At 48.3% G+C, this 27,856-nt stretch overlaps 1 protein-coding gene across 2 annotated transcripts in view; it reads right to left on the reverse strand.

Annotated features, from left to right (window-relative positions):
• Positions 1-888: 888 nt before the first annotated feature.
• The window catches only part of ITGB3 (integrin subunit beta 3), a 46,624-nt gene continuing 19,656 nt past the window's right edge, over positions 889-27,856 (reverse strand). For both annotated transcript variants that reach the window (XM_040989338.1, XM_040989339.1), the window contains exons 3-15: positions 25,355-25,550; positions 24,519-24,771; positions 22,852-23,014; positions 22,113-22,274; positions 17,762-17,857; positions 17,328-17,417; positions 16,243-16,377; positions 15,075-15,504; positions 10,477-10,699; positions 9,510-9,610; positions 8,388-8,507; positions 5,391-5,557; positions 889-3,566 (exon numbers count right to left, since the gene is read on the reverse strand). In XM_040989338.1, coding sequence (XP_040845272.1) covers positions 3,501-3,566; positions 5,391-5,557; positions 8,388-8,507; positions 9,510-9,610; positions 10,477-10,699; positions 15,075-15,504; positions 16,243-16,377; positions 17,328-17,417; positions 17,762-17,857; positions 22,113-22,274; positions 22,852-23,014; positions 24,519-24,771; positions 25,355-25,550 — 2,202 coding nt within the window. In that variant the 3' untranslated portion in view covers positions 889-3,500. The remainder of the gene's footprint in view (positions 3,567-5,390; positions 5,558-8,387; positions 8,508-9,509; positions 9,611-10,476; positions 10,700-15,074; positions 15,505-16,242; positions 16,378-17,327; positions 17,418-17,761; positions 17,858-22,112; positions 22,275-22,851; positions 23,015-24,518; positions 24,772-25,354; positions 25,551-27,856) is intronic.

A 27,856-nucleotide genomic window follows, 5' to 3' on the forward strand; every position in this document is an offset into this window, starting at 1 on the left:
ATCTTCCCTCTGTGAGTTCATTCCTCAAATGGCCTCAACTACTGGCTCCTACATCAGGCTGAAGCCAGGAACTCCACAATGGTGTCTCACGTAGATGACATGGGACCTAGTATTTGGACCATCTTCCTTTGCCTTCCTAGGTACATTAACAGAGAGCTGGCTCAGAAGCTGAGCAGCCCAGACCTGAATCAGCCCTGCAGTATTTGATGCAAACATCGCAGGTGGTGGCTTAAACCACTACACCTGCAGCACTGGTGACCCCAGTGGATGCAGGTTCTTGTCCCAACTTCTCCACTTCCAAACAGAGTCCCTGATAATGACATAGGAAGAGCAGTGGGAAATGGCTTAACTGTCTGAGCCCCTGCACCCAACGTGGGAGAGACCCAGAAGCTCCTTCCTGCCTTGGCACGGCCCAGATCCCACCATTGTAGTCAACTAGGGGGTAAGCCAGTGGATAAAAGGTCCTTCTCTGTCTCATCCTCTCTCTGGGTAACTTTGCCTTTCAACCCGGGGCCAGCATTGTGGCATGATGGGTAAAGCCACTCCTATAGTACTCATATTCCATAAAGGTGCCAGTTCATGTCCCAGCTGCTCCGCTTCTGATCCAGCTCCCTGTTCATGTCCTGGGAAAGGAAGCAGATGACCTAAGTGTCTGGACCTCTGCCAACCACTCTCCTCTCTATGTAACCCTGTGAAATAACCTACTCATTTTGAAAATATTCTGTAAAGAAATACTCTGTATTCTGATGCTTGCTTCAGTTCCTACAATGGTCATCATTCTGCTACATTTGGAAACACGCTGGTTCTAAATTAATCTGCTGCTGCTTATTTCACCCAAAGAAACAGAAATAACCCAGGAGGCCTGGGGCAGCCATAGGCCAGCTCTTCTGGGAAAGCACATTTAATTCACTGCTGCACAATTCAAACACAGAAGGTGGTTAGCACATCAGGAAGGCACTGAGCTCATCTCAGCCAGGAAAACTTAACAAGGAGAAGCATCTAGAATTCATGGACGGCCTAGAAATATCCAAAAGGTAAAGAGCTGACTCAATATGACAACTTGACTGGAATGTTCAAAATTTCCTGTTATGATACATAGACCCTGAGATTGGACAAAAAGTATTCCCAAAAAGGAAGGATGGTACACAGTCCATTTGCACCACATAATCCGATGCTGGGATACCAGTTAGACAGTCAATCTGTGTGCGGCCAAAATTGTACCTGTGATCTCATGAGCACAGCTAGTTATCCCCACATGATCACAAACAGCATTGGTCTTCAACACCTATAAGCCTCATTCAAGAGGCTCAGAATAGATTCCTCCTCCTTTTCCCATTTGCAAGATGTTTCTCTCCTTTGATGGAGTTTCATTTAAGCCATTTGAAGAAAATATCCCACTGCTCTATTCATAAAGTAGGTCTCAGTAGCTGGAGGTCACAGGAAGCTTCTACACTTCCTGAACTGGTGATCGCCCCTCCCCTCTGTCTATTTATCCTTCTGCCACAGTCCCACCGTCAACAGTAGGAGGTAATCTACAGGCAAGACAGGGTTCAGGCATTTGCCTCTTTAACTCCAAGCCTTATTCTCATGGCTGACACATGGGTGGGCCGTTGGCTAATTCTTCTTTCCTAATATGTGGGTATAAATGTGTGGAAAGTGAACTAAGAAAAAACAACCAGGGTGCTTAAGTGCTACATCAGGACATGTACCTGTTAACAAAAGTTGGAGAAGGGGTTCTGATGGAAGGGAGGACACGATGAGACTGTCACAGGAACGTAAGAATGACATCTGCTCTTGGCAAGGCCAGGTCTAGCTAATCAATATCTAGTCAATATTGCACAGACTGTGTGTCTATTGTTATCGTTTAAGTCTCAGCTTCCTAGAATGTTGACCGTAAAAGAGACCTTCTAGATACGCTGGTCCAACTCCATTTTCAAACTGGAAAACTAAGGCATGGGGGAAAGAAAGTGATTTGCCTTAATTAGAGTGAAAGTCATCTTGGCTGCATCACGGAGGCCAGGACTTGGGTTTTTTGATTATCAATCAGAACACCGTTTATTGGTCTTTCTCTTTTTCTGGGGTGACAGGGTGGTGATTTTTACTGTTGGGTGGATGTCAACACTAATGGAACAATTGCTATTGTTGAGACAAAAGAAAAGTCCCTCCTCCTCAGGAAAGGTCCAGTGTGTCCATATTGCCATGCCCTTGGGCTTCTAGGAAGAGGGAGAGCTCCTCGCAGCCCCAGCAACTGAGCAGTGATTCAGTCTGAGTGGTACCAAGTGGCAGTGTGCTTCCTTCCACGTCTTCATGATTTTTCAGACTCTCCTTTTTTGTCATCCAATAAAATTGCAAACATAATGCAAGGATATCTATTCACATGTTCTTTTCAGTTAAGCAAACCTCATTGTGGTTTCAGGTGTCCCGAAGAGAAGGAAATAAAACTGCACCATGGCCCCTCAGGTTAAAAACTGAGTTAGAATGAGGTTGTCCAGCCGATAGGAGGAGCCACAATGACTACATGGCTGGCGCATTGTTCCATCCTGGCACTTATGCCCAGCAGACACTCAGAGCGATTTCTTCACCAGACGCTCAAGAGGTAGAAAAATGCAACCACTCCCAGGCCCTGGGTAGAACACAGGAGTAAGGGGCAGGGGTGGGAAGGGACCCTGGACCAAGGGCAGAAAACCTGCTGGGTCTCCCTTGGAAGAAAAACACTGGGTCAAGAGAGAAAGCCCAGTACACAGAAAAAAAAAAAAACATCTACAACAGCGAGGGCATGGAAGTAGGAGGTAAGGAGATGGTGCTGGTTTGATGGTGACAGACTTGAACTGCCAATGAGGCAAATCCAAAGAGTTATAATTAGGTCTCAGAGGATGCTGGCACATCCCTCAGACCCCATGTGGCCCTGAGTGGCCCTGCAGGCTTCACTCTCAGAAGTTCAAAGAATCAGGTGACAAAGCCTTATGACAAAGCCAGACTGAGGTGATGGCAAAAGTTACTGTCAGCACACCCCTGACTCCTCCTGGGGCCCCGGGGAAGAGGACATGAATGGAGACACTGAGGACACAGGTGGCGGTGACACCCCACCCTCATCGATGTGGCTGTTGGGAGTCAGACCTGAGAGGCACAGGCCAAACTCCAGGACTGGTGCAGCTTGGCCTCCTCGGGGATGAGAGGTCTCAGCCATGCTCTTTTCTTCAGGGATAAGGGGTGGCCAGGAGTGCTGGCTTTTCTCTGAGGTACTGAAGGACACCTGCTGGGCTCAGAACTCACCATCAAGCGAAGCAGGCACAATCCCTGCAGGTAGCATTCTGAGGACAAAGGCGCAGGAGCTGTGCTCATGAGGATGCCAAGTCACACATTCCCCTGACACACACACATACACACACACACTCACACACCATGTATTCGCCCACCCACCCACTGTCATCCATAGACTGATGGCAGAAACAGCCTCCACTGGCACGGCCTGAAGTACTCAGAGGATGGTCGCTTTGTCACTAAGTGCCCCGGTAGGTGATATTTGTGAAGGTGGACGTGGCCTCCTTATACAGCGGGTTGTTGGCCTGCAGAGAGAACAGAGACCTGTCTGTGGGGAGTCCTCAGCCCTCCCCTGCCTCCAGGTCTTTGAGTTCATCTGAGAAGTTTGCCTGTGACACCTGTTCTGGAATACACCATCAGGGAAGCAGATGGACACTCAGGGATTCAAATGAAGGACAGAGATGTCCATTTTGCCACTGTTCCTACCAGGCTAAGCACTGGCCTTGCCTTCTGGGCATCCCTGAATATTCTGGTACAGCTTTCCCCAGCCTTCCCACCAGCCCTTCTCTCCCCCACACTCTCTTCTGCCCTGCCTTCCCTTTTTCTCACAGTGACAATACTGGAAGGGATAGGCAAAGCAAGCGTAATAAAGCAGATGGTAATTACAACAGATAATTCATAATTTGTTTTCATCTCAACCTTCCACGCACTATCACAAAACTTTCCTGTTTTCAGAAAAACCTACTCGGTTTCCCAAAATATTTTCTAACAGAAAGCAACAAGTCCCATAACACTGAGTCATCCTAAGGGTGGCTTCAAGAAATTCAGCATACCCTTGTGCACCTCTGGGATACAGGATATGTCACACCATCTCAAGAGAAACATCTCAGCTTCATGGCTCTGCTGTTTACCAAGGCCTGGGGCCACCCTTCAAAGGGGAACAGACTTCCTGCCGAAGCATGCACTTTCAGGGAGTCAAGTAATAATGCAAAAGATGAACCCAAAAAGAGCAGAGTAAAATTAAGTCTATCCAGAAAACCCCTGATAAACGCATATTTGATCAGATTAAATTGGGATGAGCGACAGGGGCCTGATCTGGAGGCTTTCTTCTCATCATGTGGAGGAAAAGGAAGCCTTTGAGATGAAATGACATCGTGGCACTATCCTCAAGAAGCTGGCCTCAAAAGGAACTGCTAGGGTAACCTGAGGCCCTCCTACAAGCCGGCCATTTCTCTCTCTGTGTTCCGTTTCCATAACTGTAAAGTACGAACACTGCCCAGCACATAGGGTTGTCAGAGAAAGGGATTTAAAAAATGCTCAGGGGGAAATGGAATTAAAAGCTAAGCTTCTTTTGGTGATATATCTATGCTCACATTTTGTTTTTCCTAACATCATGAACTTTCTGAAGGTCCCACACAGAGATAATATGTAAAAAGCTTTTACAGAATTTTCTGGCATGCGTTAACTGCTCAGTAAATGAAATGTTGGCTATGAGGCGACTTCAGAATGTTCATGTCGCAGTACCGCTGCTCGGGCAGGTAGAGTACTTGCATCCCATTTCACAGCAGCTGGGTTCAACATCTTGTAGTGCATAGCCCAGGACTCAGCGGAGAAGGCTCCAGGGATTCAGTTTCTGCCATTTATGTGGGAGATCTAAACTGAGTTTCCAGCTCCCAGGTCCTACTAAGTCTAGCCCCGGCGAACTGTAGCATTTGGGGCTACCTGTTAAATTCATTAAACATGAAAATTTTGCATGATCTCTTGATTCCATTTGCCCAAGAATTTTTGTGTACTAACATATACAGACGTATACTAAGAGTTGAAATATATACCAGTAATGCCTGCCTCCACGGGAGAAGAGGTTTCTCTTTTCATTTTCCATAGTGTCCGAGCAGAGCTAGCTCGCATCAGGCCTCACTGACATGGCCTCAGGCCCCAGAGGTACAGAGAATCAGGAGGCTTCCAGGAAGGTTAAGGATGCTCAGAACATATCCCCATTTCCAGAACAGGTAACAACAGCCCATCTGCAGTGCTGGCTGACCCCAACTATGACCCCAAGCACCTGCTGTCTCCACTTGAGGATAATGGCTCAAGAAAGCCCGCAGCCCAGCCCAGCCCAGCCCTCTTACCGTATCCCATTTCGCTCTTGCTCGTTCTTCCTCAAATTTAGCAAACTCTTTCCGGTCATGGATGGTGATGAGCAGCTTCCAGATGAGCAGCGTGGCAAGGCCAATGAGCAGAATGGCCCCCATCACCGACATCAGGACCACCAAGATGTCAGGGCCCTTGGGACACTCTGTCAGGAAGGAAATGGGGAGCAGAGGCCTGTGAATCATGCCAGAATCCCTTGGACTGGTTATGAAAAGGTCTCTTTACTACTAAATAGTAGTAGTAAGTACTTACAAGGTCTACTTATCACTTATTGAATTCTTTATTAACTTATGATTATAAAGTCAATTGAACATATATCATCACCAATTTGACACTAGATTTTTTTTTTTATCATTGCCTATACCTATAATGCCATGGTACACCTGAATAGCAGAATGTTAAGCTTCTGTTACCAAAGGACTATACTACTGTAACAATATGAAGGAAAATGGAAAGGGAGGAAGAGAGGGAATCCCTATACCTATAAAACTATCACCGAAAATAACAACAATTTAAAACTTGAATTAAAAGAAAGCATGTCATTGCAAAAATTTTAAAAAAAATAAGGAAGGAGGAGGGCAGGTAGCAACAAAGGAAAAATAAAAGAAGGTTGGGAAATATTATGTTCTTAAAACTGTATGTATGAGAGCTTAGTGTGGTAGCCTAGTGGCTAAAGCCCTCACTTGCATATTTCGGGATCCCATATGGGCGCTGGTTCTAATCCCGGCTATTTCACTTCCCTTCCAAGCTCCCTGCTCGTGGCCTGGGAAAGCAGCCGAAGATGGCCCAAAGCTTGGGAGATCCAGAAAAGGCTCCTGGCTCCTGACTTGGGTTTCAGCCTGGCAAAGCCCCAGTCATTGCAGTCCTTCAGGAAGTAAATCAGTGGATGGAAGACTTCTCTATAATTCCATTCAAATAAGTAAAATAAATTCTTTTTTTAAAAAAATGGAAAGATCTAAAAACATGAGAGCCTATATTCTGGCAGAGCAGCAGATAGCTGGTGCAGAAAAGCACTGGTCCCTTTTGTCAGGGTCACGTTTAGTTTCCCGAAATCTGCATCCCTCTCTGTCCTTCCCTGAATGGAGGCAAAGAGTGACTTGTCGTTGTCTGGGCTGCTGTATGCTCTGCAGCCAGCCCGCCTGGGTCTGAGTCCTGGCTTACCGCTTACTCCGCTGCATGACCTCTGGGAAATTACTGGGCCTTTCTGGGCTTCTGTTTCCTATTTCTCCATCATTAAAACAGAAAAGTAATAGCACTGACCTTTCGACTTTGTCATACAAGGAATGGCTAAGTTCACCCCATTTAAGGAACTCAGAACAGCGCCTGACACAGAATGAATGCTCAAAGAGCCAACCACTATTATTACAGGTGTTCCTCGTGGGTGCCACCCTGGTTCAGATGCTGATGTTCATGAGGCTGCTAACCTAGCAACTTTTTCAGCATTCTCAGAGAACAGGCCTCCCGGCCATAACAATATTGTGGGTTCTTTCTCAGACATTTTGGTATCTAAAACCCCAAATCCGTTGAAAGCTGACTTCTGTTTAACCCTGGTCAGCACCCAACACAAACAGGCATATGTCGGGCACCAAGGGTCAATCTGGGTGTGTCTTGCAGAGACCTTCCCAGGAGCCTGCAGTGGTGGACAAGTGACCTACTCTGGCAGCCTCAAGTGGATGAAAGCAGGTGTTTGTATGTGTGAGGAGTGATGTACCGGGAAAGGAAGTCATCCCCACAGCCCACACCATCTCCCACCTTCTTCTCTAAACATACACATTGTGCTCACCAGACACCACTCAAAAACAACCACCACCACAAACCCAAGGTGGCAGCTTCCCAACCCTCCAAATTATAACCTGCCTGTAACAAATGGTGCCTGGAGAGAGGAGCTAAGGAACCAAGAGTGTTCTCTGGAATGAAGGGCCTCAGTTCTTCTGGAAAAAAACCATTGTGAAGTCTCCAGGAGATTGGGGTAGGGCAGCCCCCAGGACAGGCAGAACCTCAGGAGGTCTTTGCAGGAAAACTGTTAGCCATTTGCCCTCAAAGGGCTATGTGGCAGACTTCCTAAAGCAGCGACAAGATCAGGCAGTCTCCGGGGAACACCCTCAGCCAGAGCAGTGGGCTCATGATGAGTGGCCCAAGGGAAGACTAGGGTTAATTCAGCAAACAAAAGTACAGACAGCCCGGATAAATCCATACTCAGACAGACAACAAACTACTTTGTAACCTAAGTAGATAGCATATATTACATTCTACATACTATATTTTACCCGGCAACTCTATCTAGAAGTGATGAATCTCTAGGCACGAGCCCGTTCCACACCGGCCAATGTTAAACCCCTTGGTTACACCCTCTTGCTGCCCTGCGGTGGCTCAGCCCTTCGGTGGGGAGCATCTTAGTAAGTGTTGAAGAAGAGAAAGAGAACACTTTCCTCCTAAGCTCTGGGTCCCTGGCCACTGCATTCTACTTCAAGCCAGGGAAAGAGCAAGGCGATGAAATAGCAATGTAAGCCTGGGGATCTGGGGTCCCCTTCCCTACAACGGAGGAGGGGTCTGCTGCAGCAGCAAGTCATCCAGGACAAAACTGAGTCAATGTCTCCAGCCCATGACTACGTCCCATAGTGAGCCTGTTAAGAGCAATGCCTCCAACTACCCTCTAACCATCTGGCCTTCCCCTGGAGGGACAAACAGCTACTGGCAGCCGCCTCACTTGATATGTGCTGTAAAGTGTAGAATTTCAATTTTTAATTCCTTGGACTTAGATGAAATCCATACCTACCTCCCTACCCTTCCTACGCAGCTTATTTTTGCTCTTTCCTCAATGAGTAAAAGTCACTTTTACATATCCCCCTCACCCAGATGACACAGTAACTCAGCTCTATAAGGTCAGGCTTACCCTGTTCTACCTAAGAGGGATATGAGTGGAAATCCCTGCCTGATCTGACTCCCTCTCCCTGGGGGCAGGAGCAGGGCCTCACCTGGCTCTTCTACCACATACAGGATGGACTTGCCACTGGAGTCTTCGTAGTACTGGAATCTGACAACACAGTCATCCTCATTCTTGTAGGTGCAATTCACTGCATCCTTGCCAGTGTCCCCTAGATGGGCAGAAAGGTAGAAGAATGAAAATCAGGTCAGTTCTCAACTCCTGTCCTAGGACTTCTGAGCACATGAAGTAAGACGTCTAGATTTGAGACTCTGGCAACTGCTACTCAGTGATCAGACTGACACATGTCATCTCTCACAGACCCTTCCAGCTCTCAGTCCTTCCCCTGGAAGGGAGATGCTGCGATAGCTTCCCACAAAGTCTGGCTCTTGCACATGCCAATCCAGGGTGTTACCGGGCCTCATCAATTCTCTTTGTCAGTTAAGAAGAACGACAGCTCCACCTCACAGAGTGGGTACAGAATTAAAGAGTCCTGACATTTGGTGGGGAATTACTATCTTCGGAGAGATGCCAACCCCCAGCACCACCTGATGCCTCACCGACCCACATAAACATAGCAAATGTGCAGAGAGCAGCAAAGACCACCTCCTTCACAGTACAGGCCAGAACAATTGCAGGTGAGAGTCTTGCTCCTCTCTTTGCATTTCCATCTGTCTCGTTCCAAGAGGGGATCCAGAAAGCCAGAAGGTCTTCAGGATATATATCATGGTTACAAGTCCATAACTGGGAAAGCTTTCCTCCCAATCAGCTATGCTTTGTACAAAAGCCTGGGCATTGCTTTGCACTGAGTGACCCTGACAAGTGTGTACGACAAACGCTTCTCATAGGCAACTGCCCAGATCTAGATCTCAGTTTCTGCATCTGTAGGTGGAGCACACTCTCCTCCTCTCCTTGGGAAGGTGAAGTTAGGGCTCTCTGATTTACACGCCCTTTAAAGCCATGTGCAAGTGGCAACTGAGAGAGCTTGCTGGTCATGGAAATCTGAGTGCAGGAGGACCCTCAGGAACGCCAGCAGCCACCCACGCCTATGTGCAGGAAGCCTGCACACTGCTCCATGCAGGAACTGCCTTCGTGTCCCAGACAGGAGCTGCGGTTGAACCGCATTGAGCCAGATGGAGCCGGGATCTCCACCCGGGGCGTGGGCTGCACTTACTGAGCTCCTTCACAGACTCAATCTCGTCGCGGCAGTAGCGGTTGCAGGTGCCTTCCTCGTGGAGGGTGCCGCGCTCAAACTTCGTACACTCCACACAGTCCCTACAAGAGCACAGGACAGTAAGGAAGGTGATGGAGGGGCAAGCTATAGGGTGCTCCAGCCCAGCTCTGACCTCCATGTATCCACAAATCTGCTCCACTTCAGGAAAAAAAAAATCTGTGTGTATCTCTAAGACAATGCTGCAGGCCTGGAGTTCAAGGGAAGCCCTCTTCACCCTCAGGCAGGATGCGGCAGGCAAATCTCACCAAGTCATTCCCAAAACTCCTTCATGTCCTGTCACACTCAGGGCCAAGCTAAGTATGACAAACATACAGATTTTCTGTGAGGACTGATCACACAATAGAGGGAGACTTGGTGCAAAATGAAACTGTCAGGCCCTTGTGCAAAACTTCCTAAAAGTCTCCAGACAGTGGCAGTAGAGTGTTAATACAAGCACAGGGCCCTGCACAGCTGCACGGTGGGACCACCGTGACTCCAGCCCAGCTTAAAGGAGTGCGAGGAGTGGCAATACAGACACGGCTGATCTGACCCACGGGTCTGCTCTGGTGAGATTCCCCTCACACAGGCCCCCATAACCCAGCCCCTGTGCACCCCACAGAGTGAGACCTTCAGCACTGGGTGTTTCCCAGAAGCAACTGCTTTCACCTTCCTTCCCAGTCACAGGATTCAGCATGTCCCTTCTTCCCCCAGGAGTGGGCTTCCCTGACGTGTCCTGCAGCTACTGCTCAGCCCCTGCACAGCAGCCCTACTCTCCCACCTTCCCCAAGGCCTTGCTGGACAGCGAAGAGTTAGCCTGGTGGCTCAAGCAGGCTCCTCTCACTGAATTTCTGGTTAAGTAACAGAGAATCTGACAGCTGAGGATTCTAGTCTAGGGGACTTCCTCCTGGCCACCAGTCTCCCCACTCACTTCTTAAAGGTGCAGGCATCTGGGCAGGTGGGACACTTCTCGCAGGTATCCCCATAGGAGCCTGGCTGGACGCAGACGCAGCTGCCGCATTCGCACTTGCCCCGGCCACTGCACAGCAGCCCATTGCTGGACAGGCAGGTGTCGGTGCGTGTGGTGCAGTTGCAGTAGTAGCCGGTCCAGTCAGAGTCACACAGGCAATCCCCACAGCTGCACTGGCCATGGCCTGTGAACACACAGTTCCACTGCTGAAGGCTCTGTCCCCGAAGCCAGTCTATAAACAGCCACTCTGCTCTCCCCACCCAGACAGACAATGGTCTACCAGCAGCGAGCTGGCTTACTGTAGGGGAGCCTGACCCTGCAGGGATAAACTCAGTTCTCTGGTGTCCCAGGTCTGGCAGGATTTGATCTGAGTCCCCATAGAACAGAGGAATCTCGAGACCTATGTATCTCAGGCCTGGTCCTGCATCCCTCCTCCTTCCCAGCCAGCTTCTAGTACAAAGACAAGAAACCAGCCCTGCAACCCAGAGAGCTGGCACAGCACCAAGCCCACAAAGGGCATTCAAGAAGATAACAGCATGGCCTGGTGCTGCCAAGAGGTCTCCCTTGGCCCCTAAATGCTTTCCTGTTGCCCTACCATTGGGCTACTCCCACCTCTGCACTCCAGAATCACAGCATAGGGCCACAACCAAGCATCTTCAAATATGTTCTTTTTCTTTTTGAAGTTGTAGGTGCAGTTCAACCATCTCTGGCTTCACCCACATGACCTGTCTTTCTTGTCTTAGTTCTCTCAATCTGACCTCTGAGGTGGGCCTGGGCATGTAGCTGAGCAGCCTAGGAACAGAAGAGAACTGTATCTCTTTCCAAAGATGCCCATGGCAGGGAGTGCCAACAAAAACCTCAATGATGATGATCACGCCGGGAACGTCTGTTAGATAATCTGTAGCAAGCACCATGCCATGTTCTTTAGTACAGAGTCCTATTTGCTTCTCATAGCAACCCTGCCTAAGGCCACTCAGCTTATAAATGGCACACACGGGCAGAAGTCACTCTTCAGATCCTCACTGCTTAGCCTCCGTGCAGCATCTGTTTATAAATAGTATGGTTTTCTACAAGGCTTTTGTAATTTACAGAGAAAAATCGCTGTATCCAGCAGATGGGGATAGTTAGTTTGAATGCAGTGTTCTCAAAGTGACACCAGCAGAGGAAGAGAGACCAAACGTAGCAAGTAGAAAACCTAGCAACTAGGCTTGATACCAACGATAAATTTTGAAAACAGCACATCTGAGATACTCAAATGTACTGAACTGTGGCATAGCTGATAAAATCATTGGCTGCAATACCAGTATCCCATATAGGCACGGATTCATGTCCCACCTGCTCCATTTCCAATCCTCTCTCTACTGAAGGCCTGGGAAAAGTAGCAGAAATGGCCAAAGTGTTTGGGTTCCTGCCACCCACAAGGAAAATCTAGATAAAACTCCTTGTTTTGGCCTGGGCCAGCCCTGGCTGTTGTAGCCATCTGAGGATTGAACCAGCAGACCAAAGATCTCTCTTTAAGACTCTCTCTCCAAATCTCTCTCTCTCTCTCTCTCTCTGGGTGCCCTTTCTCTCTCCCACATACAAAAGGTTCCCCCATGACAGGGTTCACAAGCTAGTTAAATTCCCAGAAGCACACACACATTCACTGTCATGCTCCCTGGTTTGTGTTATGACAGTTTAAACAGTTTGGAGCCCTGATGGGGAGGATCCTACAGGTGTGGAGGGATGGAGGGAGCCTGGGGTAGGATGGACAGCTTAGATGCAGGCTGTCTTCCTCTACCATTCATTTAGTGAGATTTTTCCAGGGATGGGCAAACATCTGGACCATGGGCCATTTGAGGCCTGCAAAACCATCTGGCCTAGCCCTGCCAAGGCAACCACAGGCAAGAGTCAACATTCAACAAATCTACAACAGCCTAATTTTTTTTTTTTGGTTGATAATTCTGTATGACCCTCAGATGATGTTATAAATATCCAAACAGCCCTTGGCAGAAAACAAGCTCTCCACCCTTGCAATGTTGGCTGCTAAACACTGCAGAAATGTGACTCATTTTACAGCCCCCGGACCAGGAAGACTCAGATGAATAAGAAAAATCTGACTGTTAATCAGAGGAAAGGCAGGGGACAAACGGGAAGTAACCTGAATGGAAACCACTTCACTGCGAGCAGGTGGCCAAGGAGGTGGAAGAATGGGTGGTGTGCGGCCAGGCTCCACAGTGACACAGCAGCGTTCTGCAATGTCCACATAGGCATTCAAGATTCAGACACACCTCAACTGCCTTGGAAAGAAATGGCTGTTTCTCAGGAAGGAGGCAACCATACCCCAGCTGCCCAGCCACCACAGGCACTGGGCACTAGGAAAGCAGAAAGCCCTAAAGTCCTGAGGCTGGCCCCCTGCAAGCACAGCTGGTGGTAGGAATTCCTATTCAGGAGTCTTACGGGGAAAATGGAAGACAGGGAGGGAAGTGGGCTGGGGCAGAGGCTAAAGCTGACAGGAACAGAGTCCAGGACAGAGACTTCTTCAGTGTGACCACGTGGTGGGCTCCAAGGCACAAACTGAGGTTCATCTGGAGGGAAAAGGACCAGTCTCAGGTGACCGCAGCAGCCACTGTCCAGCATGGGGGCAAGGCAGTTCCTGGCAGCCAGGGCAATGTTCCCAGGCAGTGATCAGCGGCCGGGGCACCGCGGCGTCCACTCTGCCTCGCTTTTGGCCAGGGCTCCCAAAGGGGGAAACACCAATATGACAGAGGCCTGGCAGCTCTCTGAGGCCTTGGTCTCCTCGAAAATCCTTGTCCCACAGTGTTTCCTTTGTGAGGCTAAACAAAGCGACCCTTGATAGGATGGTCTGGCGGGCGGCCAGGGGCAAGGCTGGGAGTAGAAGTGGCAGGCCTGAGTTGACTCGCTGACCTCAAGCCCTAGTAGGGTCAGCCTCTAACAGGAAGCCACAGTGTGGTAATATCACAGGACTGGAACCTGTCCAGCAAAGCAAGGCTGAGCCTGGGTTCATAGGAAAGTCAGAGGAGTGGGGTAAGAAGTGAAAAGGAAGAGGGGAGGAGCAGGGAAGGCCAGAGCCTGTTTCAGGCATGCACTCACCCCCTCTCCATGCAGCTAGTCCTCCTGGGCTGACCCATCACTCCATTCTGCTCCTAAGGAGCCAGGCCTTCCTCTGAGAGTCATCCAATGTCCACCCCCACCACCTCCATGATGCCCTCAGCCTTCCCTGGTCCCCAAGGGGTCTCTCCAGTGGCCTCCTGTGCCACACCCCAAGGCCATCTCACTTCTGGGCCCGACAGTCTGCCATGTTGAGAACCATCCTTAGGTAAGTTGAGAACAACAACTAGGCATCTTTCAGGCAGAAAGACTCAAAATCATGATTTCCATTCTATAGCCAGAGATGCTATAGGGCAGGCCCGTCCAACAGAACCTCCTGCCAAGTTGAAATGTTTTAGCTTTGTTCTGTGTACTGTGATAGCCACTCACTACATAGATGGCTACTGACCAACTGAAAAAAACAAGTTTTTAAATTTTTAAAAATTTTGATTAAAGACTTGTTTATGTATTTGAAAGACAGAGTGACAGAGAGAGGGGTAAGGCCAGAGATCTTCTCTCCCCCATTCCACTCCACAAATGGACACAACAGTGAGGGCTGGGCCAAGTCAAAGCCAGGGTCCAGGAACTCCCTCTGAGTCTCCCACATGGATGGAAGAGACCCAAGCACTTCGCCCATTCTCCACTGCTTTTCCCAGGCCATTAGCAGGGAGCTACATTAGAAGTGGAGGAGCTAGGGTGCAAATCAGTGCTCGTATGGGATGCTGCTGTCAGACACAGCTATTTAATCTGTTCCACTACAATGCCAAGTATTAATTGCTTTAAATGGTTTTGTGCAGGTAAAAGCTGCCATATTGGACAGAACTATAATCTAAAAAACAACAACAATATTAATAGTAGCAACAGGGACAACAACATGAAGTCAACATTTAACAAACCCATAGCACTTTCTGGACATGGTTCTACGTATATAGATTCACTAAATGTGCTCCAATCTCTTGCATATATAGCACAATTTTTCAAGTCTCTTAGGATTAAGAAAAATCATATAAAATTATTTCTAACTTTCCATCTATTTTGACAGCACATGTTTTCAAAGTGTATGACTTTCAAATGTTTGGTCAGTGATATTGTTAATATAAAAAAGGATCAATCCTAACATTCAAGAGAGTTAGAGCTTTTGACTGAAAACCTTCACAAAGTGGGCAAAAGAAAGACAAGGAAATAACCATCTTCAACCTGAGGTTCCCCTCGCCTTCCCACTGTGTTCTAGCAGAGGACAGGGATCCCAGAAGCAGAGGCTCTGGTGGGGTGGTCATGCTCTACAAGCAAGGACACAGGAGCTGAACAAAACTGTGGCGAATCCCATTCCTGCCTCCCCGTTGGCGTAGAATGGTGTCTGCTCAGCTCTGCCCCCCGGGGCCACCTCAAGCTCCCACCTATGTGGCCAGGGCTACCGGAGCACGTGCGTGCCTGTGGCAACCGGAACAGGAGCTTAAGCATCTACTTACCCGAGCACATCTCCCCCTTGTAGCGGACACAGGAGAAGTCATCACACTCACAGTACTTGCCCGAGATCTTGCCAAAGTCACTGCTGTGGCACACACATTGGCCACAGAGGCACTCACCCCGCTGGCTGCAGGCAGGCTGGCCCTCCTTGGGGCTACACTCATCCTGCTGGGAGGGGTGGTAGTCCTCCTCGGAGCACTCGCACTGTGAGCCCAGCCAGCCGGACCCACAGCGGCACACCCCACACTCAAAAGTCCCATTGCCGTTGTTGCAGCGGTGGCTGTGAGGCTCAGCCCACGCCTGGCAGGCACAGTCACAGTCAAAAGTCACCTGGACAGTGAGGCTGTCCTTGAAGCCCACTGGCTTGATGGTGAAGGCCTTCTCCTTCTCCTGGGGGCAGCCGCGCACCTTGGCCTCAATGCTGAAGCTCACCTGGATGGAAAGGATGGAAGGCAAGATCGCATTCAGCACAGGTGGGTCCAGCTGTCCCAGTCACCCTGGGAGAAAATGCTACTCTTAGTCTCGCCAAAAGAGAGCCCAATGGGGAGTGCCTTCCTCAGCTCTCCCTCCACCAGGGTCTGCAAGTCAGACACAAGGAGAGTTCAAAGGCGGTGACACACCCCGCTGGAGGCAGACCTGGTTTACAGGTATGGGTTAGAAGGTTGGTTTCTCGGCCACCTATGGAACATACCAGCTCAAGCAGAATAGAACCGTGTCCCTGGAAACACTCTGCTCTAGCCAGTTAAGTGAGCCACACTGATGACACATCAGCACAAAGCACTATGCTCATGTTCCCTTTGCTGTTGACTCTTGGGCAGCTAAAACAATGCACAGCACACAGCGACCTCAGTAAGAAGTTGCAGGTGACACTGCCCCTTTCCATCAAAGCAAAGGGGAAGGCATCACCTCGAGGGGAGGCCGCAGGCTAATAAGGGGAAGAAGGTCAGAAATATTTCTATGTGTGATGAAATGTGTCTTCCCCAAGAGAGGAAACCAAAAGGGTAAATTTTAGAAAATCTAGATGGTGAAATCCACTCCACAGAGAAGAAGCTGGCAGCCACAGAAGCCTCAGAAGAAAAGGCTGGCATGCTGCAATGACCTGGAGGACAAGGGTGCAAGGAAGGGAGGATGTGGACACAGGCCAGATCAGCCCTGCCCAGCCCACCTCACCGTGTCTCCGATCTTGAGTCCCACACAAGACTTGAGGCCTGGGATGACCTCATTGTTGAGGCAGGTGGCGTTGAAGGACAGTGACAGCTCCTCAGGAAGATCGCGCACTTCCAGTTCCACTTTAGAGCGGATTTTCTGGGTAGGAAACAGCAAAGACAGTGAGGAAATGAACCGAGAGGAAATGGACCAGTTTCACCCCCCAGAAAACTCCATGTGATGGCCCTGGGCTCACACTGGCAGTGCCACATGCTCAGGTTATCCCAGAAATTGCTGGGACACCCCTCAGAGTCTGTTAGCTGCTCTAACAACCTTTGCCCTCTGCCAGTTCCCACTTGTGCCCAGGTGAGTGTGCGTTACGGCCGGCTGCTCCACGGCGAGAGTTTGAGGGATTGAGGCACCGACTGGAGACCTATGATGGTGGAAGTCTCTCCCCAAAGCCTCTCTGAGGCTTCCCTTTAGTCCCTTTTCTCTTGACCTTTCACCTACTTCTTGTTTACTCTTTACCCCACACTCTCATTAGTACATATTGGATACAGCTGAGACCAGGTGCTTCTAGCCCCAAGCCCACTCCCTGTAGTACTCGGCTTAACTGGCTTAATGAGTGCTAGTCAACTCCTTTTCCCACAACAAGTGTGGATGCTAATCCAAACCAGCTACATATACCTCCCACAGACTGCATACACACACTCAAGAGAAGTGGCCCAGGTCTGGCTACCTGGGGTAGTAGCAAGGTCATGCTTACGCAAGCTCCTCCTCCCCAGGCGTGTATCCCTCTTTCCTTTGCTGTAGGGCCCCAGATGTCCCGGATCCTGCACCCCATGACTTCAATTAATCCCCACACCCATTCCTTTCCACTTCCTCTGGACTCTGCTCCCCCTGTCAGGGCAGCTCCCTGGCACTTCTTTCAGGGCCATTTCCTTCTCAGAAATGTTTCCACCTCATCCCACCTTCCAGGACCTGGCTTCTGAAACACAAGAGAAAGGCAAGAAGGCTGTGTGTGTCTGGCAGGGGGACAAGATGCACAAGCCATGTTAGGAAGGGGAGGGGCATGACCCAGGGTCCCTTTCCCAGCATGCGGCTCCTACCCCATAAGCATCGACGATGAGCTGGAGGACGTTGCTGGAGTCAGTGGACAGGACCCCCACCGTGGTCCCTGGGATGAGCTCACTATAGTTCTGGAAAGGAAGACAAAGGTGACCAGAGTGTACTGAAGCAAGGTAGCAAGCTCCCAAATCTCTCCCCCATCAGACTGACCAGATCGTTCCCTTGTCTCCACCAACAGACAGATCTAGAGGTTCTTCATCCCGAGCACAATCACAAGAACGCTCTCCCCGTCCTCATCCCACTGAGTCATCCTCTCCACTCCCCACTCCAAAAAGCAACCTGCTCCGCTTAGCAGGCTCAGAGCTTGAAGATGGGTTGAAGGAGAGTCTTTCACGACTCAGGCCACCGGCTGGCTGGCTGGCTGGGGTCTACCTGCCACAGGACCTGCTTCTAGAAACCCCCAAGGCATGATCACCTGGTAGAGGTTGACGACCTTTTCAGTGACAGCAAAGATCAAATTGATGTTCTTCTGGGATAGCTTTTCAGTCATCAGGCCCAGAGAGGGATAATCCTAGGGGGAAAAGAAGAAGAAAGGGGAGGCCAATGAAGAGGAGAGTACATCACTGCTGACTAATCTTTCTTGCTTGGCTGACTTGGGCTGTGGCCCAGACAGCAATGACCCTAACTGGTACAAATGCACTAGTATTTAATGAACTAATCATGTATCATGTGTTATTAGTCAATACATAAATTCTTTCTCCACAACTAAACCAAAACCTTCCGCAAGAGAGGACCTTATGGAGTCCCTGGATCTCCCTCAACCCCTGGTGCAGTGACTTCCATGGACTAATGTCAAGGTTTGCTGACTCATCCAGTGTTTGATCTGGATATACCTGATTCCAGGAGAAGCCAAAATTGTGAAGAATTGTGAACATGTCCATGGAACCCTAACCTGGCAGAGAGCTCATGACATCATCTGGCTCAGTCTTCTCCCCTCATGTAATTGTACTTAAATAAAAATATTTTTACTTATGTAAAAGAGACACATAAATACTCCATCTACTGGTTCAATAGCCAAGGTGGTTCAGCAGCCTACAACACTTGAAGTTAGTCAGGCTGGGGCTGGTGCCATGCCTTAACAGGCAAGATGTACCTTCAAGCGCTGGTATCCCATATGGAATGTGTGTCCCAGCTGCTCTACTTCCCATCCAACTCCCTGCTGTGGCCTGGGAAAGCAGTGGAGGATGGCCCAATGCCTTGAGACCTTGCACCTGTGTGGGAGACCTGAAAGAAGCTCCTGGCTCCTGGCTTCAGACAAGCTCAGCTCATGCCTCTGCAGCCATTTGAGGAGTGAATCATCAGATGGAAGATCTTACCCTCTCTGTCTCTCCTTCTCTCTGTGAATCTGCCTTTCCAATAAAAATAATAAAGCTTTTTAAAAACATCCAGGCTGAAGACAGGATCCCAGAACTCAAGGTCTCTCACATGAATGGCACATTTACAAGCAGGTGGGCCATCACCTACTGTCTCCCAGAGTGTCCATTAGCAGGAAGCTGGAATCAGAAGCAGAGCTTGGAGCTAACCAGACACTCAAATATGGCATATAGGCATCCATCCAAGTGTAGTCTTAACTGGTGTGGCAAACGCTTACCCTTACATAGCTGAACTTTTTTTTTTAAGATTTATTCATTTTTGAGAGGAGAATCAAGATGGTGGAATACATTTAAATAGACAGAGAAACATTAGCCAGTATGAAGTACAGAGGGCACATTTCAGAAAATAGGAGAAGGACAGAACAACAGCAGAGGGGTACCTGGAGACTGACAGACACAAGGAAGCAGCAGACACAATGGTGTGGTGTTGCAGTGACTGATACTCCAGCGGCATTCAGCTAACGATGATCTGAACTCCACCAGCAGCTGGAACTGCATGAGCAACCAGGTGGGAAAGGACTTCGACTGGGGGAGCTCAGGAGGTGAGCCCGGACAAAGAACTGCCCATCCTGCTGGTCTGTTTGATTTGACCTGGAGCAGAGACAGAGCACCAGATCCCAGAAAAGCAGTGTGGGGACAGGGTGGATTTTACAACCCAGTCCATCCCCTGGAGTCAAGTCAGGTGCCATTTTGTTTAAGCTGGCAAGGGCTATGGACAGGACTGTGCATGCACTGAGCTGGGAGTGAACTCATTTCTGGCTCAGTGAACTGCAGGGACGTGGCAGTCTACAGGTTCCACCCAAGACAGATATGGGCAGCCCTCAGACCTGACAGCCAGCAGATCAAGAACTGTAGTAGTAGTACGTCAGGCAGCATTTTGTACACTGTGGCAATAGCTTTAGGACTGCAGGGGACAACAGTGAACTGCGCACCGAGCTCAGTGCATTACACTGGTCCCACAGGAAAATAATACCAACTATGAATTGTATGGGCCAAAATATTCCATGTGGCCTCCAGACTTAATGGCCAACAAGTTCCAGCAAGACCAGCACAACCAACAACCTAGCTATATAGGACACCTGGTGTCTCCCTAATCCTCGAACCTGCTCCAAATGCAAGTGGGAGAAAAGTTGTACAGACAACGGTCCAGCCTAAGCATGGTGTCATAGGAAGTGGAGACTGGTGAGCTAGGAGCTGGGGCTATGGAGACCATGGTGGAAATCTAACATAGGAACCCAGACCTGGAACTCGCTGGAGGGAGTGGCACAAGTAGCTGCAAAAAAAGAGCCGAGTACCAGCTACAATAAGTAAAACTGAACTATAGACCTCTGGGTGACAGAGCTTAGAAAGCTGCCCCAAGGAGAAGAAGCTGATAAACAGAAGTACAATGACCAAGAGCAAAAGAAGAGACAAAGGCAAAATGAATTTAACTGAAGACTCCCCTACAAAGGAGCAAAACCCTATGCCAACCTCAGAGTTAACTGAGGAAGACATTGAGAAAATGGGGGACACAGAATTCATAAAACTCATTTTAAAGCTTTTGATTAACAAGGAGAAGCACATACAAAAGTTCAAAGAATTTAAGGAAGCAATAAAGCAAATCAAGGCTGATATGTCGGAAATTAAGAACACAGCAGAGCAAATTTAAAATATAATGGAGAGTCTCCAAAATAGAATGAAGCAAGCAGAAGAAAGAATCTCAGAATTGGAAGATATTTCCTGTCATCAGGGGGAAGCAAACAAAAAGCTGGAAGCAGAGCTGGATCATTCCAAAAAATGCATTCAATAATTGAAAGACACTATTAAGAGGCCAAATATAAGAGTTATGGGAGTCCCAGAAGGTGCAGAAAGAGAAGCTGAGTTTGCAAATGTATTTAATGAAATAATACACGAAAATTTCCCTAATCTAGAGAAAGAATTAGGAAACAAGATCCAGGAGGGCAGAGAACTCCCAACAGACTTAATCAAAAGCGATCTTCATCAAGACACATGATAATCAGGCTCTCTTCAATCAAACATAAGGAAAAGATCCTTAAATCTGCACATGAAAAAAATCAACTGACATATAAAGGAATGCCAATTAAACTCACAGGAGACCTCTCACAAGAAACTCTACAAGCCAACAGAGAATGGAGTGACATATTCCAGATTCTAAAAGCAAAAAATTATTGGTCCAGGATAATGTACCCATCAAAACTTTCCTTTGTCTTTGAAAATGAAATAAAATTCTTCCACAATAAAAAAAAGTTAAAAAGAATTTGCCTCTTCCAAACCTGCCCTACAAAGGATGCTTCAAGATGTTCTCTTGACAGAGAAGAGGATAGCACCCACCAAAACCAAAGGCAAATGAGAAGAACATTCCAGTAAAATGACAACAGAAAACGAAATCAATGAACAACCCATTCCTAAAATGACAGGACCAAATTACCACCCATTCATATTAACCCTGAATGGAAATGGCTTAAACTCATCAATCAAACATCATAGATTAGTAGACTGGATTAAAAAACAAAGCCCATCTATTTGTTGCCTACAAGGAGACACATTTCACCAACAAAGATCGGTGGAAACTATATCTCATGGACTTTGATTTTTTTGTTAGTTTCATCTCTTCAAAACACTTTCTTCTGATTAAATCTTCAATGACTCAAAGATCATTCAGTATCATTTTCTTCAAGAAGGCTCTTGATTTTCATTTTTTCAGCGACACATTGGTCATTTAGTAGCATGTTATTTAACTTCATGGTGTTGTTAATTTCTTTTTTCTTCCTGTTGTTGATTATGATTTGTGGCTTTTCATTTAAGGGGATGTATAGTAACTGTGTAATGGAGACTATCATATTCAGATGTGAGGATACAATGCAGTATGCATCTCTACTTCCAGACAAAGATGGACTCCCAATGAAACTGTTTACTATATCTTGACAATAGGATGCTGGACTCTCTGCCATTGTCCATGCCCACAATGATGGACATATGACTGTGTATGAAGAACTATACTATAATAAGTATATAGGGAGTGTTGAGGGAGCGAACTGGGGAGCAGATAAGGGAAATCCCAGGGCTATGAAATTGTATCACAAAATGATAATAATAAAAAGAAGCAAAAAAAAAATTATTCATTACTTGAAAGATAGATTTACAGAGAGAATGAGAGACAGAGAAGTCTTCCCTGGATGCTAGGAGGCTGCTCATAAGGCATAAGGCAGTGAAAACACCACTCTCAGAGTCAAGGCCTTTCAGTGGACTGTACCCTGAATGAAGGTATCCTGTTGATACAGGGCAAAGACAGCCTGAAATCAACCCTTGGACCCTCCCAGGCAAAATGCTGCCTGGATTGGGGCAGCTCTGGCTACCATGCAGATGGACCATAGCAGGTGCCTGAACTCTCACCATGGTAGTAGAGGCAGAGTAATAGTTGTCACCGCCAATATGACACTGCCCATCATTGGGCTGAACAATGCCTGCAAGCCTTCCGTCTAATGCAATATGTGTCTTGGCATCCGTGGTAAACACCAGCAAGTGGGATGCATCATTCCTCCAGCCAATCTTTTCCTGTTCGGAGAAATAAGGCAAAGGAGACAAAACAAGTTCAGTTACTGGTGAAGAACAAAGACCAAGGGCCTCTCTGGCTGCAGGGCTGGGCAGATTGGAGAAGGCTCTCAGTCTCATTTCTTGGAACCCAAGATGGTGGTTTCCAATTCAGGTGTCTCTGTGCTCCAGTCTCCTGGTTGATTAGTTCAAGCAGCCAAATGATACCTTCTCCATTCCTGAACAACTTTCACAATGACAATCACAGTGGAAAGCCACTGGTATCTGCACAGCTGGCAGGGTTCAAGGAAATCGCATTTGGACATCTGCCCACTTTGCTGAGGTAAGCTGACCCAGCCTCGACTCCAAAGTAGCTGCAGAGAAGGTGGGAAAAGGGTCTCCCTGCGAAGCTTCTAGGACCACTGAGCTCCAAATTAATGGCAGCTCTGGCCAGGGAGTGGAAAGAAGCAAAGGATGCACCTCAGGAGTAGCTTCTGACTCACCCTACACCAACTTCTTCATCTGTTTCACACCAGAAAGCTGCAGGGCTAGCCACTTCCCCATTTTGATCTCCAACCACAGCTGGAGCCCCAACACTCACATCACAGACTGTAGCCTGCATGATGGCATCAAAGCCCCCCTCTGGGGCATCTCGGTTCCGGGATACACTCTGCTTCTTCACTTCCTCATTGAAACGGGTCACCTGGTCAGTTAGCGTCAGTACATGTTTGTAGCCAAACATGGGCAAACAGGTGGTCTTCATACTGCAGAGGACAAGAGATAATTTAAACAGACACAGGGTTGGGAAATGCAGCAGAGGGAGTGGGAGTGAGATAGGGGACAGACATGTAGCGTGGCATGCCCAGGCCTGGTCCACATAGCCACATTTACCCAAACAGTTCAAACTCCTCAAGTTAACCTGAAGGGTCACATCACTTCACCTCCCACCAGCCTATAGGTAAGAGAATGAGCTATAAACCAGACTGCCTGAGTCCAAACCCCAGGCCCTCGCTGGCCTTCAAGGTCAAGGGACCTTCAGCAAGCTTCCCTAAAGCTAACCTTTGAGAATAGAGCCATGACAACACCTATCTCCGACAGCTATTGCAGTGGGGCCACAGTGACTTGATGCCCATAAGTACTTAGCCAGAGGGAGGCTGTGGCTGTTGTTGCTATCACCTTATGTTTCACACTTTGCTGCAGTAACAATAAGTTACTGTAAGCCAGTGTCCACCAATAAGTGAATGTTCCTGAGCCATCAGTAGATGATGCTAGAGGATGCCCCGGCCTAAGAATTTATTTCATCAATAATTGACATCCTTACTGAGGCATCTTGCAATCTAGACAGAAGGTTAAAAGCTACATTGTGTAACTCTGAAAACTAAAATATATGTTCTGGGGCAGACATCCAGTGAAGCAATCAGAACACTGCTTGGGACACCCACAATTAAGCAATTAAGCAGTTAAGACACTGCTTGAGACTGCTTGGGCAGCCCTTATCAGAGTGCTGGGGTTCAAGTTCTGGCCCCACTGCTGATTCCAGCCTCCTGCTAGTGCATACCCTGGGAAGCAATCGACAGCTCAATGCTTTGGTCCCTGGAGATCCAGATGAAACCCTTGGTGCCTGGCTGCAGCCTGACCCAATCCTGACTGCTGACAGGCATTTAGGAAATGAGCCAGTAGATGCAAGAGCTTTATCTGCCCCTCTCTGCCTTTCAAATAAAAATAAATAAAATATTAAAATGAAAAGTAAATTCACATCCTATCAGTAACCAATATTTTAAATTATTTCAACACATGTTTTTCACTATGTTAATGAAATAAGCCATTGCATTGTAAGCCATTTCCACTCCTTCCTATTCCTTTAGGTCATCATTTCTTACATTTTAACCCAGCATGATGCATAGCCTCAATGTGAAAGACAGCAAAAACAATAATAGAGTCAACTCTTCGGAAATCTGAGCATCTCTGTCGACTTATCCAAAAGTTTCTTTCCTCCATTCTCTTTTGCCTCCTATTCATTTGTAACCAAGTCCCAAAAGATGATGTATTTTCTCTCTAGGTCTCCAAACAGCCTTGGTCTCAGCCAGTACAACTCTCCAAGTGTATAGGCCCATTTGCCAAATGAGAAGCCCAAGGCAAAAAGGAGCTGTGCTTTAGCAAGAAGGCAGTCAGCAAGGATACCCCAGACTTAGAAATAGAAACCAGGACTGGGATGTGCACAGGACAATGAGCACTGGTGCTCCCTGGGCTTCTGCAGGAGGAACTCACTCATAGCAGGGGTTTCTGAGGGCCTCTGGCGGGGAGATGTACATGTAGGGTGACACAGGCTTATCCACGAAGGCCCCAAAGCCAATCCGCAGGTTGCTAGTGAGCTTGCGCATCTGGGAGGCCAGTTTGGTACCCAGGTTTTGGATGCTCCCGAGATCATCTTTCATGGAATAGGACAGGTCCATCAAGTAATAGATGTCCACAGGGTAATCTTCCACTTGCCGTACTTGGATGGAGAAAGTTTTCGAATCATCTGGAAGGCAAGAGGGTGTTGGTTTTTTTCCTTTCTCTGAAACCCACAGCATCAAACACAAGCCTTAGACAAAGTGGATCACTTTTAGAGTCTTCTTGATTTAAGTGGGCAATCAAAGTCAATACTTGAAAAGGTCCTTAACCTAATCTTTTGTCTCTCCAGAGGTATTCTGCCCCATTTGTCCTCTCCATGCTTCCATCCCGAAATGCCCCTGAGAAAGGGACCCACACATCACTTGCTCATCCTATTTCTCATTTTTCCCCAAACACAAAGCTATCAGCCAGGCAAAACAGGCAAAGAAAGAAAGAAGAAACAATTTTTTTTTTGTACCCACCATGTCAGCAGGAGTAAAAAGTTTGCTTAAAGTCAAATCGTTAATACAAGGTGGAGCTAGCCTCACATTCAGATCTGACACAAGGCCCAATACCCTGCATTTCCTTCCACTTTCTTGCCCCCACGCGCCCTGCACCCTCTCCCCCATCTCCATCCTGAGCTACTTCTGCAGTATTTCCCTCTCAGACCTCCACTTGTGCCCTGCACCCATCTATCCCAGACCCTGCCCCTGGACGAGTCCCAGGCCTACCTGGCCGCAGCCGGAGCGCAATCCTCTGGGGACTGACTTGCGTCACCTGGGCTCTGTCTCCAGAACCCTTGTCGCTGAGGGGCCTGGCCTCCAGGATCTGGGCCTCACTGACCGGGAACTCGATGGACTCCGGGGCACAGTTGTCCTTCAGCAGATTCTCCTTCAGGTCACAGCGGGATGAGCCAGGAGGCAGGGCCTGTGAGACATGAGCCCATGGGGAAGCCCTGCACCGCAGCAAGGCTGGCTCTCAGCCCCTCCCAGTGTATTACATTCCGCCCAGCATGTTGCAGCTAAACCAGCAAAAACAAACTGCTGTGTTCCTTTCTGGAATAAACACCTAGGACTGCTGCAGAGAAAGGGGAAATTGAGGAAACAGAAATACTGGATACCTGTTCACGCACTGAGGGTTTGTACAGAAAGATGCCTGGTAGGCTAGCACTTTTCAAATGATGAGCTGCAATTCAAGTATTCCAAAGCCTATTTAGCCAATCTCTACCATATTTGATTAAATAAAAGGCAACAAAATAGAAAATATCAAAGTGTATGAATGGTGTCAAACTCAAAAAGTCCGTGTATCTTGGGAAGGGGATAACATGTATAATAATTAATGATGTATGATGTATTCTTTCTGTTGGTCTAGTTCGAAAGCATTTGAAAGTTGCTGTGTTAGATGCTAGCCAGGCTGTGAGTTCCAGCAAGGCAGGCACCGTCTATTCCTTGTTTCCTCTCTGTCCCCCTACCCTAGGCTTTGCCACAAAGGTAGCATGCATGTGGGAAGAGAGAGGTGGGGGAGAAGGGGCCAGTGCAGAGAGCCAGGGCCCAAAGCACAGCAAATCTCAGCATTGCCAGTTGCTACATACTAACTAGTTCTTTAGGCAAGAAACCCAAACTCTGCAAGCCTAGTTTTCTAAACTGTAACACGATGATAATAACAGCCTCTGTTTTGGTACTTGTAGTCACAAATCACAGGTGCACAAAGTCACCTGCCGGTACCCAGGGGCTAGGAGGAGGGAGATGGCAGTTACTGCTTTACAGTCTCAGTTTTACAAGATGAAGAGTTATGGGGAGAGATGGCAATGGTGGATTTATACTTAACACCACTGAACTGTACACTTAAAAATGGCTCAGACTGTGAATCTGGGACCAGGCATACAGCCCAGGAAATGAAGATGCCAGCCAAGACACTGGCACCACATGAGCATGCCTGGGTTCCTCTGGTGGTTCCAGCTCCTGATGCTGGTGGTGATGGCTCCAATCGGTAGGTTCCTGTTGGAGACCCAGATTAGTCCCTGGCTCCCAGCTTCAGCCTGGCCAGCACGTAGGGAGTAAACCAGAGAGCTCACTCTTGCCTCTCAGATGAAAACATTTTTTTACATGGTAAACTCTATGCTAGGTCAATTTTGCCACAGTAAAAATTACCAAAAAAAAAAATCAACGAATAACAGCCCCTTTTTTGCAGTGATACCAAAAAGAAGTTAATAAGACTGCATGTAAAACATATCTGTGTAGCAGAGTGCCTGGCATAGAAGAAATTAACTATTAGTATGAGATGCCTGATAAGTAGTTCCTGGATAAATTAATCATCAACCCAATTCCATGAGCATGGGAAAATACCAATTAGCCAGGCTTGACCAAAACCTTTCCTATCATCTTCCTCCACCCAGAGGACAAACTGAATCTCCTTCCTAACACCCTGAAAGTAGTCCGCCAGTCCCCTGGAGCGCTGTGTGTGCTGACGCCCAAGCACTGGTTAGGGGACATGTTGTTCTAGAATAAACATGGAAACCAGGAAGCAGGTTCAATCCCAGGTCTGTCCCGAAGCCACGTGGTGACTTCAGTATTCCCCCGCTGAGCCTTGTTTTCTTTCCTCACCTGTCCCACATGCAAGGGAGAGGACACGCTGCTGTCCGGTCCGTCCTTTCCTGTTTGGGCCTCCAGCGAGCTGAGCCAGCACTGTGTGGACACCTTTGTATGAGGGCTCTTTGCCAGGTTACACACACTGGCTGGGAAGCTGGAAAGCCCTCCCTGGTTCTATTTCACAGAGTCTAGACCTTCACGCTCTCCCTTCATCCCCACCCTGCTCACAACCTCACAACCACTTCCAAAAGTCAGCTAGGGGAACCATTCCAGCCCAGGGCAACCTGTGTTCACACGGGCATGGCGCAGGAGCCGCTTGCCCCTGGGAGGGACTCCTCTCGTGGATTCCTGCAAAGCTGAGCACTGCTGAGCGGCATGAGCCACAGCAAGGCATGGGAAGCTCCAGGAAGCGAAAGCAGCTCACAGCCTGAGTGGCGCGGCTGGGAAGGGCAGAACCGAGGGACCCATGAAAGTGTCTGGCTGTGATTACTCTCTTAAGTCTTACTACACTCAGAGTGAGAGTCACACAGAGAGGCAGGAACGCGGGAGGGCAGTCTAGGAAAAGCACACAGGAAACTGGAGCCAAGACAGGACAGTGAACGGAAGGGATGCAGGACCTGCCTCCTCAGCCCCAGGACACGGCCA

Source organism: Ochotona curzoniae, unplaced genomic scaffold (assembly GCF_017591425.1).
Source record: "Ochotona curzoniae isolate NIBS_2020 unplaced genomic scaffold, NIBS_Ocur_1.0 contig_520, whole genome shotgun sequence".
NCBI classification, from domain to species: domain Eukaryota; kingdom Metazoa; phylum Chordata; class Mammalia; order Lagomorpha; family Ochotonidae; genus Ochotona; species Ochotona curzoniae.